The 15,602-nt window shown below is 40.2% G+C and overlaps 1 protein-coding gene across 1 annotated transcript in view; it reads right to left on the bottom strand.

Annotated features, from left to right (window-relative positions):
- The window catches only part of Tbh (Tyramine beta hydroxylase), an 89,155-nt gene extending 82,988 nt beyond the window's left edge, over window positions 1–6,167 (bottom strand). Inside the window, exon 1 of the mRNA XM_083110016.1 lies at window positions 5,902–6,167. Within this exon, the coding sequence (XP_082966142.1) occupies window positions 5,902–6,066 (165 nt within the window). The 5' untranslated portion in view covers window positions 6,067–6,167. The remainder of the gene's footprint in view (window positions 1–5,901) is intronic.
- Between the last annotated feature and the right edge of the window lie 9,435 nt (window positions 6,168–15,602).

Raw genomic sequence — 15,602 nt, 5'->3', positions numbered from 1 at the left:
TAAGCATTACGTAATATTGGAAATATAATGTGCAGATTTGCAACTTATTCGACACATCAAAGAATGCCCTTATATCAGTGTTGTGCCCAGTGTTTTCGAAGGGGGAGGGGGGTAGTACGTATACTTTTTAGTAGCTGGTCCTCATATGCCATCTTCTCCTGCTGTTGACCCTCTTCTTTTAGGAATACTTATCCAAGGAAGGGGGGGGGGGGTTATGACCAGCACATACGCCCATTGGACACGTCACGTCATTCACATCAATATAATTGCAAGGGTTCGTTCTAGGTGTAATTTGTGGTCAGATGAACTAATCGGAACTGAGCCTTCAATGTATAATTCATCCTAGAATGTACCTCCGCCAGGAAACGAACCCAGGGCTCTTCGATTATAAGGGGATAGCATTAGCAGAATTTCCGTCGTCGCATTAAAATCAAGTGATCCAGGGTTCGATACCTGCTGGAGGCACGTAGTACTTCGTATCTCACATAAAACTGTAGGTCCAGTCCCAACTAACCTATCTGCGCATAAAATTGGACTTAAAACTCAATCAATTAATTATTAGTAGAGGTGTGAAATAAAAAGAGTTCTATTGTATTTTTACTCATATGAAGGATAATTACAGAAAGGAGACTGACATTCTTTTAACTATCTAGGAAAAATGGCTCGATCATTTTTTTTATCTTTTAATATAACCCTCTCAATACTTTTTATAATACTTAGTCATCATTTTGGGAGGGGCAAGTGAACCTCCTCCCGAAAAATCCGGCAATGTATTATACACAATGTGCCTGCGAAGTTTCGCCTCACATCGCCTCGTATTAAAGTTATATTCGAAGTCGTTACCTCTTGACGTTTTTTCTGCTCGTTTGGTGTTGCAAGAGGACCTCGCTTCGCTATTAATTCTGTAAACAGTTTTGAACGAAATTCCAGTCGTTTCAGCATTTTCGCTTGCAGTCCAACTAACACTTTTACCGGGATTTTTCTGCTTGAAGTATATTTATATTTATTACAATTTGTCTCTCTTTACTTGTAAGGCTCTGGACACTTTGCTTGATAATAGCACCCCTTGCCATTTTGCTGTTGTAGAATAATTATAATAATAAATTCCTTCGAGAAATACCCAAAATGAGAAAGCGCGTACGCAAACAACAAACCACTTGACCCCCGACAGGAGCCTATTCACGAACTTTTGCCTGGCCATTCCCCGCCCCCTTCCCTCTTCCCAACACGTGTTTGCAGCAAGTGGCAACCGTCGGACGGCTGTTAGTTTTAACTCCCCAAATCGCGGTAAACACAAGAAAGGAAAACGTCTTGTTTTGATGGTCTGAATTACAAAAGAAGGTGCAGACCATCAAAGCCTTACATTTCCTCTGGTTTTTGCTTATTTATTATTTTCTCTTCGAATGATAACGACTTTTGTTTCTGACAGAAACACACTTGTTTAGGGGTGGTGATCTCAAAAGTAAAAGCCCATAAGGGCTCATACTGAACTCTTAACTTGGGCTCCACTATAAATGTGTTTCTTTTCTGTGTAGTTTGTACCTCAATAGTATGCACTAAAGTTCTATGCACATGTACTTCCATCTTCGTTCCTTTTCTGCTTGTTGTACATATTTCCATGGGAGGCGTGTGGCGAGTTAAATACTTTTTTGAGTCACTGTACCTAGCAGAGGAACGACAGAGGAACAACGGAAAAAAAATTATGAAAAACTTTGAAAGTTCGTGTTAAATGAGATCTAATGACGCAACGGACTAAAAACCAGTTTGTAATTCGTGGTAACCGAAATTCGCGTTAACCGATGAAACTTTATATACTAAGATATAATACATCCCTGCCGGGACCAACATTTTGTTCATGTTAACCGAGTGTTCGTCTTAGGCGAGTTTGCGTTAACGATGGTTTACTGTATAATCGATGGCTATAATTTCCTCTGAACTTATTGGAAGGCAAGGATTATATTGGGGTCATACGGCTTTGAAAGACAATACCAAAGATTTATGCTTGCACACTGCTACTTATGATAATGTACATGAAATATTATTCAGGAACTTTACTTTTCGCCAACTGGATCTAACAATCTTTCTTATTATTCAATAGATATTTAATTCTTCATCTATTTTACATTAATTTATTTCCAAGGGCACTTGTTTTTTATACAAATTGTGTCGATCTTAACTACATGTAAGCTAGATAAGGAATACATGCTGTTATATCTCTGTTCTTATTCGGTCCTTTTACTTATTCATGTAATAATAATATAATATTAATTATATTATTTATTTTAATTAGTATTAATGTAATTTAATGTAATTATACTATAATTATTTTAATTTCAACATTATTATTATTATTATATATTATTTCCCAGACACTTGGTTCGGAGCCCCCAGGAATATATTGCTAGATACGTTCCTGCCTACGTATATATGACAGAAAAAAAAGATAATTTATTAATTTAAAATTTTATGAAGGCAACAAATGTAAAAATAAATTTTAAAAATGCAAGCAAGCCTTGTCGGAAAACATTAAACAATGTTCTTGACGGATTTGAAGAAAAACTTGTATGAATCCTGTTTTCGGATCGGACCTGACATCCTGAAACCTAAAGGGCATAGTGTAAAATATTGCCAAATAAATCAGTTTCCAATTGATTGATCCCAATCTATATCATCTTCAAGTTACTACGTCAAATATAAATGTACTTCATGTTAAAAAACATAGAACATGTATGCATTCTTCTACCAGACTGCATGGTGTTGGTCAGATTTCAACCCCTATTGCACATCCTATCAAGAGTAGCTGAAGAGTTGAGCTCCACACTTATTGGTTAACCCCTAGTGCACCTGGGTAAGGTTGCTCTGTACCATTAAGAGTTACATTATTGTTTCACCACGGGTAGCCTAAGTGTTAAAAAAAATGCAATCCTTGATTGGCTTACACTTGAAATAAAACCTCCTTGAAAAGTGTCTTCAGAATTCTTTAAAAAGATGGTGTCGTATAATACACAAAAAATTGCAGGGAAATTACTATTTCAAAGTGTTTGTAATCACAAAAATAATTTTTAGTAAAAATATATTATTGTGTTCAATACATAATAACTACAGAGCATTCCCTGACATTCGCTACGAGAGTAGGCAGCAAGCTTCCCGGCATCAGCGCTTGTCTTTCCCGGTAAACGGGTCAGCGACAGTCGCTAGAGTCGACTATTAAAATTACAGTTTTCATATTGTGTACTCACCTTGACTACAGAAGGTGTTGAAAATGATGTCCCTCTGCTGCAACACATTCCTGGCATCTCCGAAGGAAATTGGATAATTTACACGTGCAAGTTCGTCTACTGTAATTCTCCCGATTTTTCGTACAATACTCGCTTTTAACTCACGAATGGTGTGCGGATTGTCTTTGTATACTTTATTTCCCCATTTTTCGTTCCACTTTTATTCAGAACTGACCCTGTTACTCTAAACTTTTTTACGAGTTTTAATATAAGCGACTGTCGCGGACCCGTTCACCGGGAGAGACAAGCCCTGATGCCGGGCCGCTTGCCGCCGAGTCTCGTAGCGAATGTCAGGGAATGCTCTTACAACATTGCATGAATTATATAGAACCCTAGGAGAGTAATAAAAGTTATTTTTAAAAATGTGATACTTTTTCGGAAGGGGAGTCTGAACCCACTCTACCTGCCTCGAAATCAATGCTTCTCAAACTTCGTGAGACGCCCCGAACCCAACAATTTTACTCGTAGGCACCTTTCTAATTTTCAAAACTTTACACATTAATTAATGTGTACCCTTGAACATGGGCGTCGCCAGAAATTTTTTCAGAGGTGGGGGGTCGGGCAAATGATAAAAGTTGAATAGCAGAAAAATAACAATGCGTATTATTACCACGATTATTAATGTAATTATATAATAATAAATATTATAAACTAATAAAAACAAATATTTTATTCAAAATATAATTATTATATAATTGTAGAGACTCGATCCACAAAACGAGTGAATACCTAGCAGCTCAACCATTTTCCATTATTTCTTTTGCATTTTATGCAGTTAGTATCTGAAGTGCATTTTGACATTAACTTTTAAGGCTTTATGGATTATTTTTCATTAAGTTTGTTGTGTGACGTCTCACCTACAACTGTAATTATTAGAATTTTGAAAACTGTGGAACCATTTGTTCTTTGGATGAAATTTTAGAATATAAATAACTTTGTTCCTGTATTTTTCCCTCAATGTTTTCCATCCAATGCACTTTTACTTTGATTATTCTGTTCGAATACTAACTAAATGAACTTTATTTTTATTCTTATAAATAAGAGTAACAAACTTTCGGCTTTCTTGCATCTTTAAATGAACGATGTCAATTTCCTCGGGGGTCCACCGAACCGTTCGACCCCCCCCCCTACCGACGCCCATGGCCTTGAAATTAAATATTAATAGATAAATTATTGCATAATCATACATAGTAAAAGTTCGATTATGTCTAGGTTTGTTGTTACATATAAAATTAGGTTTAAATTAGTTGCTAATCATGGGACCTTTTAGTTTCCTTAGGCCTACATCATGAATTTGGTAAATACTGATCTTCGTTGGTATGTCGCATTTTGAAAACCGAAAAATTCCAGTTAATATAAGAATATTTCCACTAACGAAAATTACTGTGCAAACTAAAACGACGAATTTCAGAACCACTCGCGACCTTGTATAATTAATGCCAGTGTCCGGCAGTAGAGAAACACTACCCCTGCTTAACCAGAAGTTACAGTTGGGAGGGGTAAATTTCAGTCGGATACCTCACCCCATCGAGTATAAATTCTAACCTACATTTGCACTGTTTTACGTAAACAAGATATTGTACTGTAAATAGGAACCAAGCTGACTTCCATTTTCTAGAGATTAGAGTATTGTTTTGCAACAATGGAAGTTTAGGGTTGGAACAGATTAATGTTGTTTTTTTTTCGTTATCGTAATTCCTCCCATTGCCAAGATAAACTGAACGATCAGGTACGAGGAATAAAGTGAAGAAACGAAGAAAACAGAAACCTATCTCTCAAGGGGTCTCGGCAGTGGCGTGCCTAAGATTTTCAAAAGGAGGGGAGTTACATACACTTTCTTAGTAGTCAGTCCTTGTTTCGTCCTTTTTTCGTGCATTTGACGTTCCTTTTTAGGGATTTTGGGCCAAAGGGGGCGGTTATGAACCCCCTCTTGGGGACGTCAGTGGGTCTAGGGTGCAATCCCTTGTGCACAGTGGTTCCGATCAGGGTGCGAAATCATTTAAGACTGGTAACGCGTCTGACTACCATGCTAAAGGTCCCGGGTTCGATCCCCGGCCGGTTCAACTCCGGGGACTTTTCTAACGATGGAAGCGGCCTCGGCGCCCACCCAGCGTCGAATAAAATGGGTACCTGGGGGAAACCCTGGGGGGTAAAGGCGGTCAGGGGCGTGATGCTGATCACATCACCCCCACTCACGACCGGATCAAGAAAGTGTGGGGCGTTACCCCCACACCCCCTATACGCCTTCAGGGCGTTGTGCTATGCACAGGGGAGCACTTTACCTTTTTTATTCGATATTATTCTTATAACAGTATATTTGAAATTAAATGTAATTGTTTATCTTTCGTTTGTTGTAACAAAAACTACCCTCCCCGAAAAATTTTTTGGGGGGGATTTTTGAGGCCAAGATTGTTGGTAAAGGGGGAAATCCCTCCGTTGCCTCCCAGGATTTCGCACCCTGGTTCCGATCCAAATTTAAACTGTAGGTCCAGTTCTGATTAAACTTAAAATATTTTGGAGCATGTTAAACTTGGTGATAAAACGGAACGTTTGAGTTTTCAAAAATTACACACGATAATATATCCAAAACACTCCCCCTGGATCCGCACCTGCCCCTGCTTACCTGCATGTAATGCGTGCCTCTCCAGTCCACCCAGAGGACGCACAGATCAGCGTCGGTCATTTCACCATAGTCAGAAAACCCCACGGCAAACCATTGGCTGGACGCCAGAGTAACGTGGATCTCAAACTGCACCCTCTCCCTCGAATAATCCAGCGTCCAGTACATTTTGGTCTCTCCCTTGGCGTCCAGGGGTACCTCGAACACAGGGTCCGGTTGTTCGGAACTGTCCGCCAGGGGGACGAAGCACAGCACGGCCAACGCGAGAACTTTCGCCATGGTTATGCGAGGGCGCTGCGGATTCCTTCAGTCTTTATACGATCGCGCAGGCATTCTCATCCAATAACCCAGTCCCCCGTCGGATGCACCAGGAATGCTCCTACACTGTCATTTACGCATTCCACGGGCCACGACGAGCTGCCGGTTTATTAAAGGAGCCCGAAATTTCCATCCATTGTCTACCTCCTCATGGTTTCCAAGAGGGATATTTCGAAAAAGTTCCCTCGCTATATTGATTTCTGATTCGTTAAGCCTTTTCGCCCTTGTTTTCTTCATTTCTGGAATTGATAATCGTTTGTCTCTATTAATCAACTTCATAGATATTCCGTTAAGAGAAATTAACGCTCACCAGTCTGTATGACGCAGTGGTTATCGTAGCACCTCAGATTATATGTTTGTTAATTTCGTCAATTTACCATTCACACAGAGAGAGAGAGAGAGAGAGAGAGAGAGAGAGAGAGAGAGAGAGAGAGAGAGAGAGAGAGAGAGAGAGTAGTGCAGGAACAGAGGGTACAGGAGCACATTGTACCTCCAAAGTTTTGGGGACAGGATCAGGGCCGGCGCTAGTCATTTTGCTGCCCTGGGCGGTGGCGGCAGTTGCCGCTCCCTTTCGAACCCCCCCCCCTTCCACCGTCATTACGCAGCAACGGGAAATTGAAAAATCAATATATTCCTAAGTAAAACATCAAACTAGAAAATAAAATAAATAATGAGACTTGTTACGCTATTTCCATACTATTATGCACAAAAGGATATCTCGCTCGCCCACAGTTAAACTTTAAAAAATGCGACACAAAGTTTATATTATTATTATATTTTATGAAAACTATATCTCTCTTAAATGTATTAACAAGTATTAGGAAAGAAATGAAGGCTTGACTTCATATCTTTACCGTTGTTGGTCTGTGATATATGATTGTATCATTAAAATGTAATATTCCCGGATCCCCGCGTCTGAATTCTTTCCTGCGTTGTCCCAGCATAAAGCGGCTCTGGGGTTCACCCAGCCTCAAATTAATAGGTACCTGTGGGCAACCCTGGAAGGTATAGGCGGCCGGAGAGTGGTGCTGATCACATCACCTCCAAAATAGCCGAGATCAAGAATGTGTGTGGCCCTACACCCCACATTCCCTAAATGTGACTTCATGACATGGTGTTATATGCACAGGGAATTTTACCTTTACCTATGCATGTAATTTCTCTTTCTTGTATAAAATGGAAACAAGCGTGTTTCAGACGAAGATAGTATTTTTATTCACTTTAATTTCCAAATAAACTTTTTCGCCACTTGCCACGGTTACCGACGCGACAAAGTTAATATATTCGAAGTTCTACACTCACATTAGGTGCAAAAACATGAACCTTTATCAGTTTAAGGTCTCCTTTGGTGTAATTGTTTTATTTTAGACGAAAGCACTTTTAGTTCATCTTTTAATTCAGTAGCCTTCATGTGTTAACATTCCGGCAAGTTTTCTACACTTTTCAGACAAAAGATGAGATGGAATATCTTTATGCTTACTAATATCATAAAGAAATTTTAAAAATCACTATGATGTTTAAGCTGCTCAAATCTTTCTCTTAGAGTTAAAATTATCATCTAGGACGTGGAAATAAAAATCAACTTTGTACCGATTTTGTGGATCTTCAACAGTTACTTCATACGGAAACTTCTTTCGATTTCGGCCCTGTACAGTGTTACGTATCTTTGGACCATCTATATCTAAATTCGATGCCAATTCTTTATCTTCAACCGGGACTCACAGGTTGCCGTTGCCCGCCGACGCCTCCACGAGTGGAGGGAGGTAGGCCCTACCAGGCTGCCAAGTGACGTCTAAAAAACTTTGAAATTTTTCATCACTCCTGCCTTTTTCAAAGCGCTGATATGTTTGCAAGAAATATAACAGCATCTAACAACATCGTAGATTAATGTTTTGAAGACATTTGCTCATTACATTACGTTTAATCTGTTTTCCCAATTTGTGGCACTCAGTGGTTTTAAAGTGATACTACTGTTGTGTTCCTTCAAAACGGTGGGTTCGCATATATTAACTTCCAAGTTAGGTATAAATATTATAACTTTCAAGTTTTCAATAGGCTTATTATTTTTCTTCCCTTCAAATTTGCCGCTCTGGGCGGTGGCACGTTTCGCCCCCCCTTTCCGCCGCCTCTGGACAGGATACCTGAAAGCATCAAATGATAACTCGGACGAACAGTAAACTATGGATATATTGTAATCAAAGAAATATTGGGATAACAAACATCTTACAGGTACCCCTCATTCATTCTCTCACTCATTCTCACTCCTGGGATATGTCAACATTGAAATACACATACAAGTCACGGATTTAATCAACGTACCATTTCCTTTTTGTTTAAACATTAACTTGAATCTAGGTCGTTAGACTGCCTGCTCCCGTGCTCAGTTCAATCAATGTGCGCCAGCCCTCGGAAAAACAATTATCTGAAACAATTAGGTCGGCGTAGTTGAACCTTTCGTTCGAATGAACATACGCATCAAAGACGCAAGTACGACATTTACAAAGTTTCTCGGACGGGGGTAATACACACAAGCATCTCTCGTTCCTTGAGAACAATTACACCTTTACATAGTGATGCAAAACTTAATTGGCTCCAGCTGCCGGAATACACCAATTAATCATCGGCGCGAGCAAAAACTACAAAATCACAATACAATACCACACTCGCACGACCTTGCAATTTAACATACGCTTTCAACAAATAAACGACTAATTAGCAGATCTTCGATATGCTAATTGAAACGACTGGACTGTTAGTTACACTAAAATGGAGCACACTATGACAAGTTACATGACAAGTTAACGTAATAAAAAGGAGCTTTTATCTTTAAATGCAGACAATCAAAATATTAAAAACATAAACATGAAAGGACCATTTATCTAACATTTACTCAAAATACAAGACACGAAAGTTAGGTTCGGAATTCCTGAGTCACGTTGCGAATCAATGTGATTTCGGCTTTTATGGTACGGCGTTGACACGAAACAATACCTAGGTACATTCGCACATGAACATGAACGTGCTGAAGAATACTCTACCTAGACTCTACGTCGGATCGTCCATCTTTCCTGGGTACGGGAATTTGCACTAGGTTCCTTTGTAGCAAAAATGTTCCTTCGGGGGTCGACCGCGACGAAGGGTGGTGGCGACGATTTCTGGCGCTTTCACTTTCACTGGACCACGCGTAAACCTCCTTCTCTCACTCGTCGGCTGTACGTTCTCATCTCGAACGCCGGCTGTAGCTTCTCAAGCGTCGGTCTGGAATCCTTCCTATCTTGGGCGTCGGGCATCTATCAAGCGTCGGTCTGGAGTCCTCTCTCGCTCTCTCTCTCGGGCGTCGGGTATCTATCAACCGCCGGTCTGGAATCCTCCTTCTTGGCGTCCGATGTCTCTCCGTCGTTACAACATGGGCGCTGGAAGTTCGGCTGTAGCGTCGTGGTGGATGGAGTTTGGCATCGGCGTTGGTTGGCTTCGCGGCATGGTGTGTCGTTGGTCTTGGCGTTGGCGTCGACTGTACGATCTCACCAGATGGTAGTGGAGCGTCGTTGCTGCGGGATTCGGTGAAAACCGACGCCCCCTTCTCTCTATCGTCTTAGCCGGTCATGGTTCTGGATTGTCCTCGTTTCACAAAAACAATTCACCGCGAATGCTATCACCGAAACAAGCACACGCGAATTACTTCAGAGGCGGTTACTCGCTGACTGTCCGCAAACAAGCAAAGTCCACGAAAACAATGAGTGCACTGGAGTCTAGCGCGGGGATGCTCTCGCTACAAAAAATCCTGACAAACTGTGTGGAGAACTCGAAGTCCCGCAGATTTATATGAGATTCAAAAATGTCAGTTGGAAAGACGTTAAATTTTGCTTGGCTTCGGTTCGAGCGGAGTGCAACAACCCGGCTCTATTGTGTCTAAATGCGGTCAAAGTTATGACGAATTTCCTGCGATAGGTTTGTCCCACATTCCTCCCTATTTACCTTCCTGACCTTTCCTTAACTTCCAACAATACATCAAACCGACAAACCCGTCTTCTTTCGCCTAACCTGTAGCATAGGTAGCAATGGTAAGTGCCACGGTTGGATCTTCAGTTGAATTTTAATTAATTTTACCAAAAATTACTCCTAACAGTAGATAGGAGCCAGTTGGGAACAAGATTTGATTGGTCGAGATTATGTGACGTCACAGGGGGAGCATGCTGTGATTGGTCGAAATTTTGTGACGTCACGAGCGTGCTTCGTAGCCTTGTACGAGGTGAGTAAACCTCACCATTGCGTAATATTTCTGATGTAGGACTTTGTGACGTCAGAAGGGGGAGGTGTACACTCTGTGACGTCAGAGCGATAGCTCGTAGCGTTGTACGGTGTATGTTAACCTCAAATGGCAAGTTCAATCATGTTGAATGTGGTGTGTGACGTCAGGAGGGGGAGGTACACACTCTGTGACGTCAGAGCGATAGCTGGTAGCGTTGTGCGGTGTATGTTAACCTCAAATGGCAAGTTCAATCATGTTGAATGTGGTGTGTGACGTCAGGAGGGGGAGGTACACACTCTGTGACGCCAGAGCGATAGCTGGTAGCGTTGTGCGGTGTATGTTAACCTCAAATGGCAAGTTCTATCATGTTGAGTGACGTCAGGAGGGGAACTCTGTGACGTCAGAGCGATAAGGTAGCTGGTAGCGTTGTACGGTGTACGTTAACCTCAAATGGCAAGTTCCAGCATGTTGATTGTGGTGTGTGACGTCAGGAGAAGATTTCCGATAGATGTCGTTGCTATTAACTGATGAAGAGTACCAGTTTTTTACAAGTTGCGGACGAGTTTGGTGGTGTTTAACGTGAATCGCTTATTTGAAAGTCGAATTATGAATTTCACGTTGGAAAAGTGTGTAAAGAAAGCAGGTGTGAAACGTTGTCTGGAAGAGATGATGGGGAATAATAATAATACTCCGAGGCAGCAGAAGAAGAAGCTTTTTGAGAAGCAGAAACAAGTTGACCAGGAAGTTAAAGGAGAGGCGAGAATTGAGAAGGATGAAGAGGATAAACAGGAGCGGATTCCACGTGAGCCGATTCGACAGGGTGTACTAGAAGTAAGTTACAATTTAAATGACAGTGCATCGAAGCAGATTGTTGTAGGCATGGATCCACACAATGCCTTTAATGTGTTTATACGTGTTTTCAAAGCAGGACAACAGGGTGCAGTGATGAATGTGGATGAATGGTATACTTTGCTGGGTGTACAAGGGATTATCACTGAATACTTCGAGAATGATAGTGTGAAACGTCAACCTACTGTGAAACTTGAAGTGAGCACGAACGTTCGTTTTTGGTCTTATCATGGAAAGAAAGTGATCAGTCTTGAGCCAGTTTTGAAGAATGATTATTACTTGTGTGTGTGTGTGGCCAAGAGTGGCTGGGAAGCGCTGCTTAATCTTCGTTCCTGTGTGGATCATGCCGTACTTCAGAGGCAGAGAAACGTGAAGTCTGTGTCGGAATGGTACGAGAGGTACTTGTCAAAATGCGCGGAAAATGTGAGTGAGAGGTGTGATGCATGCAGAGACGATTCCGCTATTCATCGTTGTATTGAGACTGATTTTATTCAGGAGCATAGGGGAGGATGTTTGGAGACTGTTGGTGAGGACTGGGTTGGAATCGATGGGGATAGATTGCTTCTCGAGATGGAACAATTTTATAAGGACATGACAGTTACTACGCTGGCTCCTATGTTGTTGGAGAGTGCTAAAACGATAGATTTGTCGCTTTTTACTTTTCCGTAGAGAGACTTGAAGTGATGCTTGAAAAGAAAAAAAAAGAATGTACTTGTCTGTATTACAATAAAATAATGGCGGAAAAAAATATAATAAATTGTCATCTTGAAATTATTGATGTTTTTTGTTTGCTATAATTTTACTATTTTAGTACCTTTTATTACTTTATTGGTAACATAAATAAGTAGTGGAGACGGTATTTTCTAGAGCAGGTTTCGCAGAATAACTTTCGAGAGAATGATGTATTGTGCGACAGCTTCGCTAGAAATTGCAACGCGCGGGCCCCCACTCCGTATTTGCGTTAGCAACCTGATGTTAAAACAAAAGTTTTATCTATTAACATAGTTTGAAGCTTGTGTAATATATATATATAGTTGCTATTTTCCGTTGTTGTCGAAGTAAGACTAGTATTTTCTTTTACGGTGACGTGTGTTGTTTTTGAGTTCAACTTTGGGGGGGAGCCTGATCGTAGAGATGTTATCTTGATAATGGCTCTGAAATCTGTCAAAACAAAACTGACTCACTGTCGAACACCAATGTACCAGCCACCGTGTGGTCTTCAGTAGTGCTGCTCTTTCTGTTTACGGAAGTAGTGAGTGAGTTTGCTCTATTTTGTGCTTTGCATATTACAAGCGAGTATTTTATTTAATTGACGAGTTGTGAAGAAGAAGATTGTTGTCTGTTCTTCCAGACTTTCCATTTTAAGGGGAGAAGCGGAAGATGGAGAGGAAGATGGGTAAGTAGAAATATTTTATAAATATCTGATGTGTCTCGGTGAATGAATATGTTGAGTGTACTAGTCACAGTCTTACAATTTGAGCGTCTGGATTGATTGATTGATCGATTTGGTTTATTTTACTTTCGTTATCCGTCACTTCTGGCTAATTGCGAAGGTGGGGATGACGAAATTGATGAATAGATATTCACAAGCACTTGTGTCCAAGCCTGTATTCGAACCCTGGCTCCTGGCGTCATAGCGTGGTGTGCTAACCATTGAGCCACAGAGGCTGGTTTGGTGTTCAACTTTTTTTTTGTACTTGTATATCCTTGCATCGGGTATACTTATCCTATATCTCATTTGCGGTGGTTAGTCTAAGAGGTATAAAAGTGATGCAGACCAATTGTCGATGAATATAGAACGTAGCTAGTTGGTGAGATTTAGAAACAAGATCTTATTACATATTTGAAAAATGGTTTCTGTAACAACATTAATCGAAAGTTTAAAATAATAATAAAATTATCCATGGGTGTAGTTCGCTAACAGCTTGGTCATTTAGATATATAATGAGTCTGATGTGATTTGTACTATTTTTTATTCATAAGTTAATAAGATGAGAGGGGTGTGTTGATAATAAAAAAAAACATATATCCAGGAGCGACGATAGATACTAAGCCCCAGACTTTGAGACTCAGTCATCATCACTTTTATACCTCTACGGTCAATCGCGGTAAGAATGGTCAACACTATTATTTTGTATAAATATTGCGGTTTTATATATATAAGAATCCGAATTTCTGTACAGAGATTGAACAAATGGTCCAAGGCTTCATAACAAAAAAAATGTCCATCACAGAGCCATAAAATATATATAATTATAAATTCTTGCAGATTGGTTAATCCTAAAGATAAGTATAAAAAATGTGTATATCCTTCTTGCTCAGAGAGTTTAATCCTAAGCTATTGTATTCCATTCCGCTACAACTACCACGAAGCTTTTAAATATAACATTTATTCAACCTAATACAAACAGTGAAGGGTGAAATTTGAGGAGATTAATTTATTTTATAGTTACCTGATCGATTAATTGATTTGGTCTACTTTTGCTTTTCTACCGTTTTTTGGCTAATCGCGGAGATGAGGATAATATGGTGAAATTGATGAGGGGAGGCTTACAGATAACAATGATATTGTAATTCGAATTCAAGTGGCCCAGCTATCGTAGTGAACTGTGTTAACCACTCCGCCACGGGGGCCTGTATATTCTAATTCGGTTTCTGTTGAACATATATATCGAATGTGCGTCACACTATTATTTCACCCGATATGTTAATTAAAGTGTTGTATAGATATTTTAAAATAAATACTTGGACGTGTGTGTATAGTTATAGAGGGCATGATTTTGTTTACAGATCCAATTCCTGTTATACTGTCAACACAGGATATTCTTCGGGAGATCAAGGATATTGCAGGGAATACAACCGGGGAGGAAATTTCAACACAGCAACTTGTGCAAGAAATAGACCAAGTGGTTGATTGTGCAGAAGATCTAAGTGGGAATGGATCACTATGTGGTGATGATTACAAATCTCAAAATATGTCTATCTCTAATGTGAGAATAGAGTGTGCTATGAGAGGTGAGGTAATCACAGGAATATCCACCCAGAAAGTTGTCGATGATATCCAAGAATATGTCGGATCTCAAATTTTGGGGCCAGAAACTGGAAGTGAACACACGTGTATAGCTGAAAGTAACACAGAAGTCCAGACAAATACACGTCAAAGTGACGTAATTGCTAGAAGTTACACAGAATTCGACTGCCAGCGAACTGTCCAACATGGATGTGGATCGAAGGGGAAAAAATCTCAAGAGGACAATCCAGAGGACAACAATAGGTTTACTGTGCTAGGGGACTTTAACAGACGTTATAGAAGATTTAACCTCGAAGGCCGACAAATGAATGTGCGCCTTCTCCCAGTCCCTGAAAATTCTAATCCGGTTAACTGGATTCATGAAGGTTTGAATCAAATCATAGACACTCTGACAGACAACGTTGATGATAATGACTATGTCGGTCTGACGATAAGGAATATCAACTCCCCCAAGGATCCATTTTGGATTAGCTTTCGTCTTGGAAGTGAGCTTCACGCCGATGTGGTTTGGGAAAGTCTGGAGAAGTTGATGCAGAGCAACGCTAGCTTCTTAGTTTGTGATGAACTGGTATTTAATTTACACCGAGTCCGCTTACCGCAAGGGGCAGGCCCTTCTGGACGATTTAAGGGAGGTTTAGAAAATATGCAGGAAATATGTAGGAAACGATATGGAATAATATCTATTATTAATAGAGATTCTATGTGTCTGCCTCGTGCACTAGTGGTAGCAAGAGCATATACAGTGTTGACAGGGCATAATGAAAGGAATAAGTATCGGATGGGGCGTCCGATTGTGAAATCCGAGGCTTCGGAATTGTGCGAGAAAGCTGGGGTTCAAGTCAGTACAAAAGGATGCGGTATTAACGAACTCAGAAAGTTTCAAGATGCTATGCCAGAATATAGAATTATTGTATATGGTGATCTAAGTGGAAGTAACATCGTGTTCGAAGGAAGCAAAGACAGATCTAGAAAACCTATTTTCTTATTATATTATGATAATCATTTTAATGTCATCACTTCACTGACATCAGCCTTTGCTTGCAATTATTATTGTGAGTTTTGCAGAAAAAGATATTGGTCTCTTACAAAGCATACTGATTGTCCAAACCGCTGTAACAGATGCTTCCAATTTCATGAAATTTCCACAGACTTTAAAGAGTGTAATGATTGTAATAGACAGTTTTATGGCAGCACATGTTTCGGTGAACATAAGAAGAAACCGAAGGGCGGGAAAAGCTTGTGTGAAAAACTTCATCA

This window comes from Lepisma saccharinum, chromosome 23, assembly GCF_977018435.1.
Source record: "Lepisma saccharinum chromosome 23, izLepSacc3.1, whole genome shotgun sequence".
Lineage (NCBI taxonomy): Eukaryota > Metazoa > Arthropoda > Insecta > Zygentoma > Lepismatidae > Lepisma > Lepisma saccharinum.
Note: the sequence above shows the minus strand (reverse complement) of the source record. Positions and strands in the feature narration are given on the sequence as shown.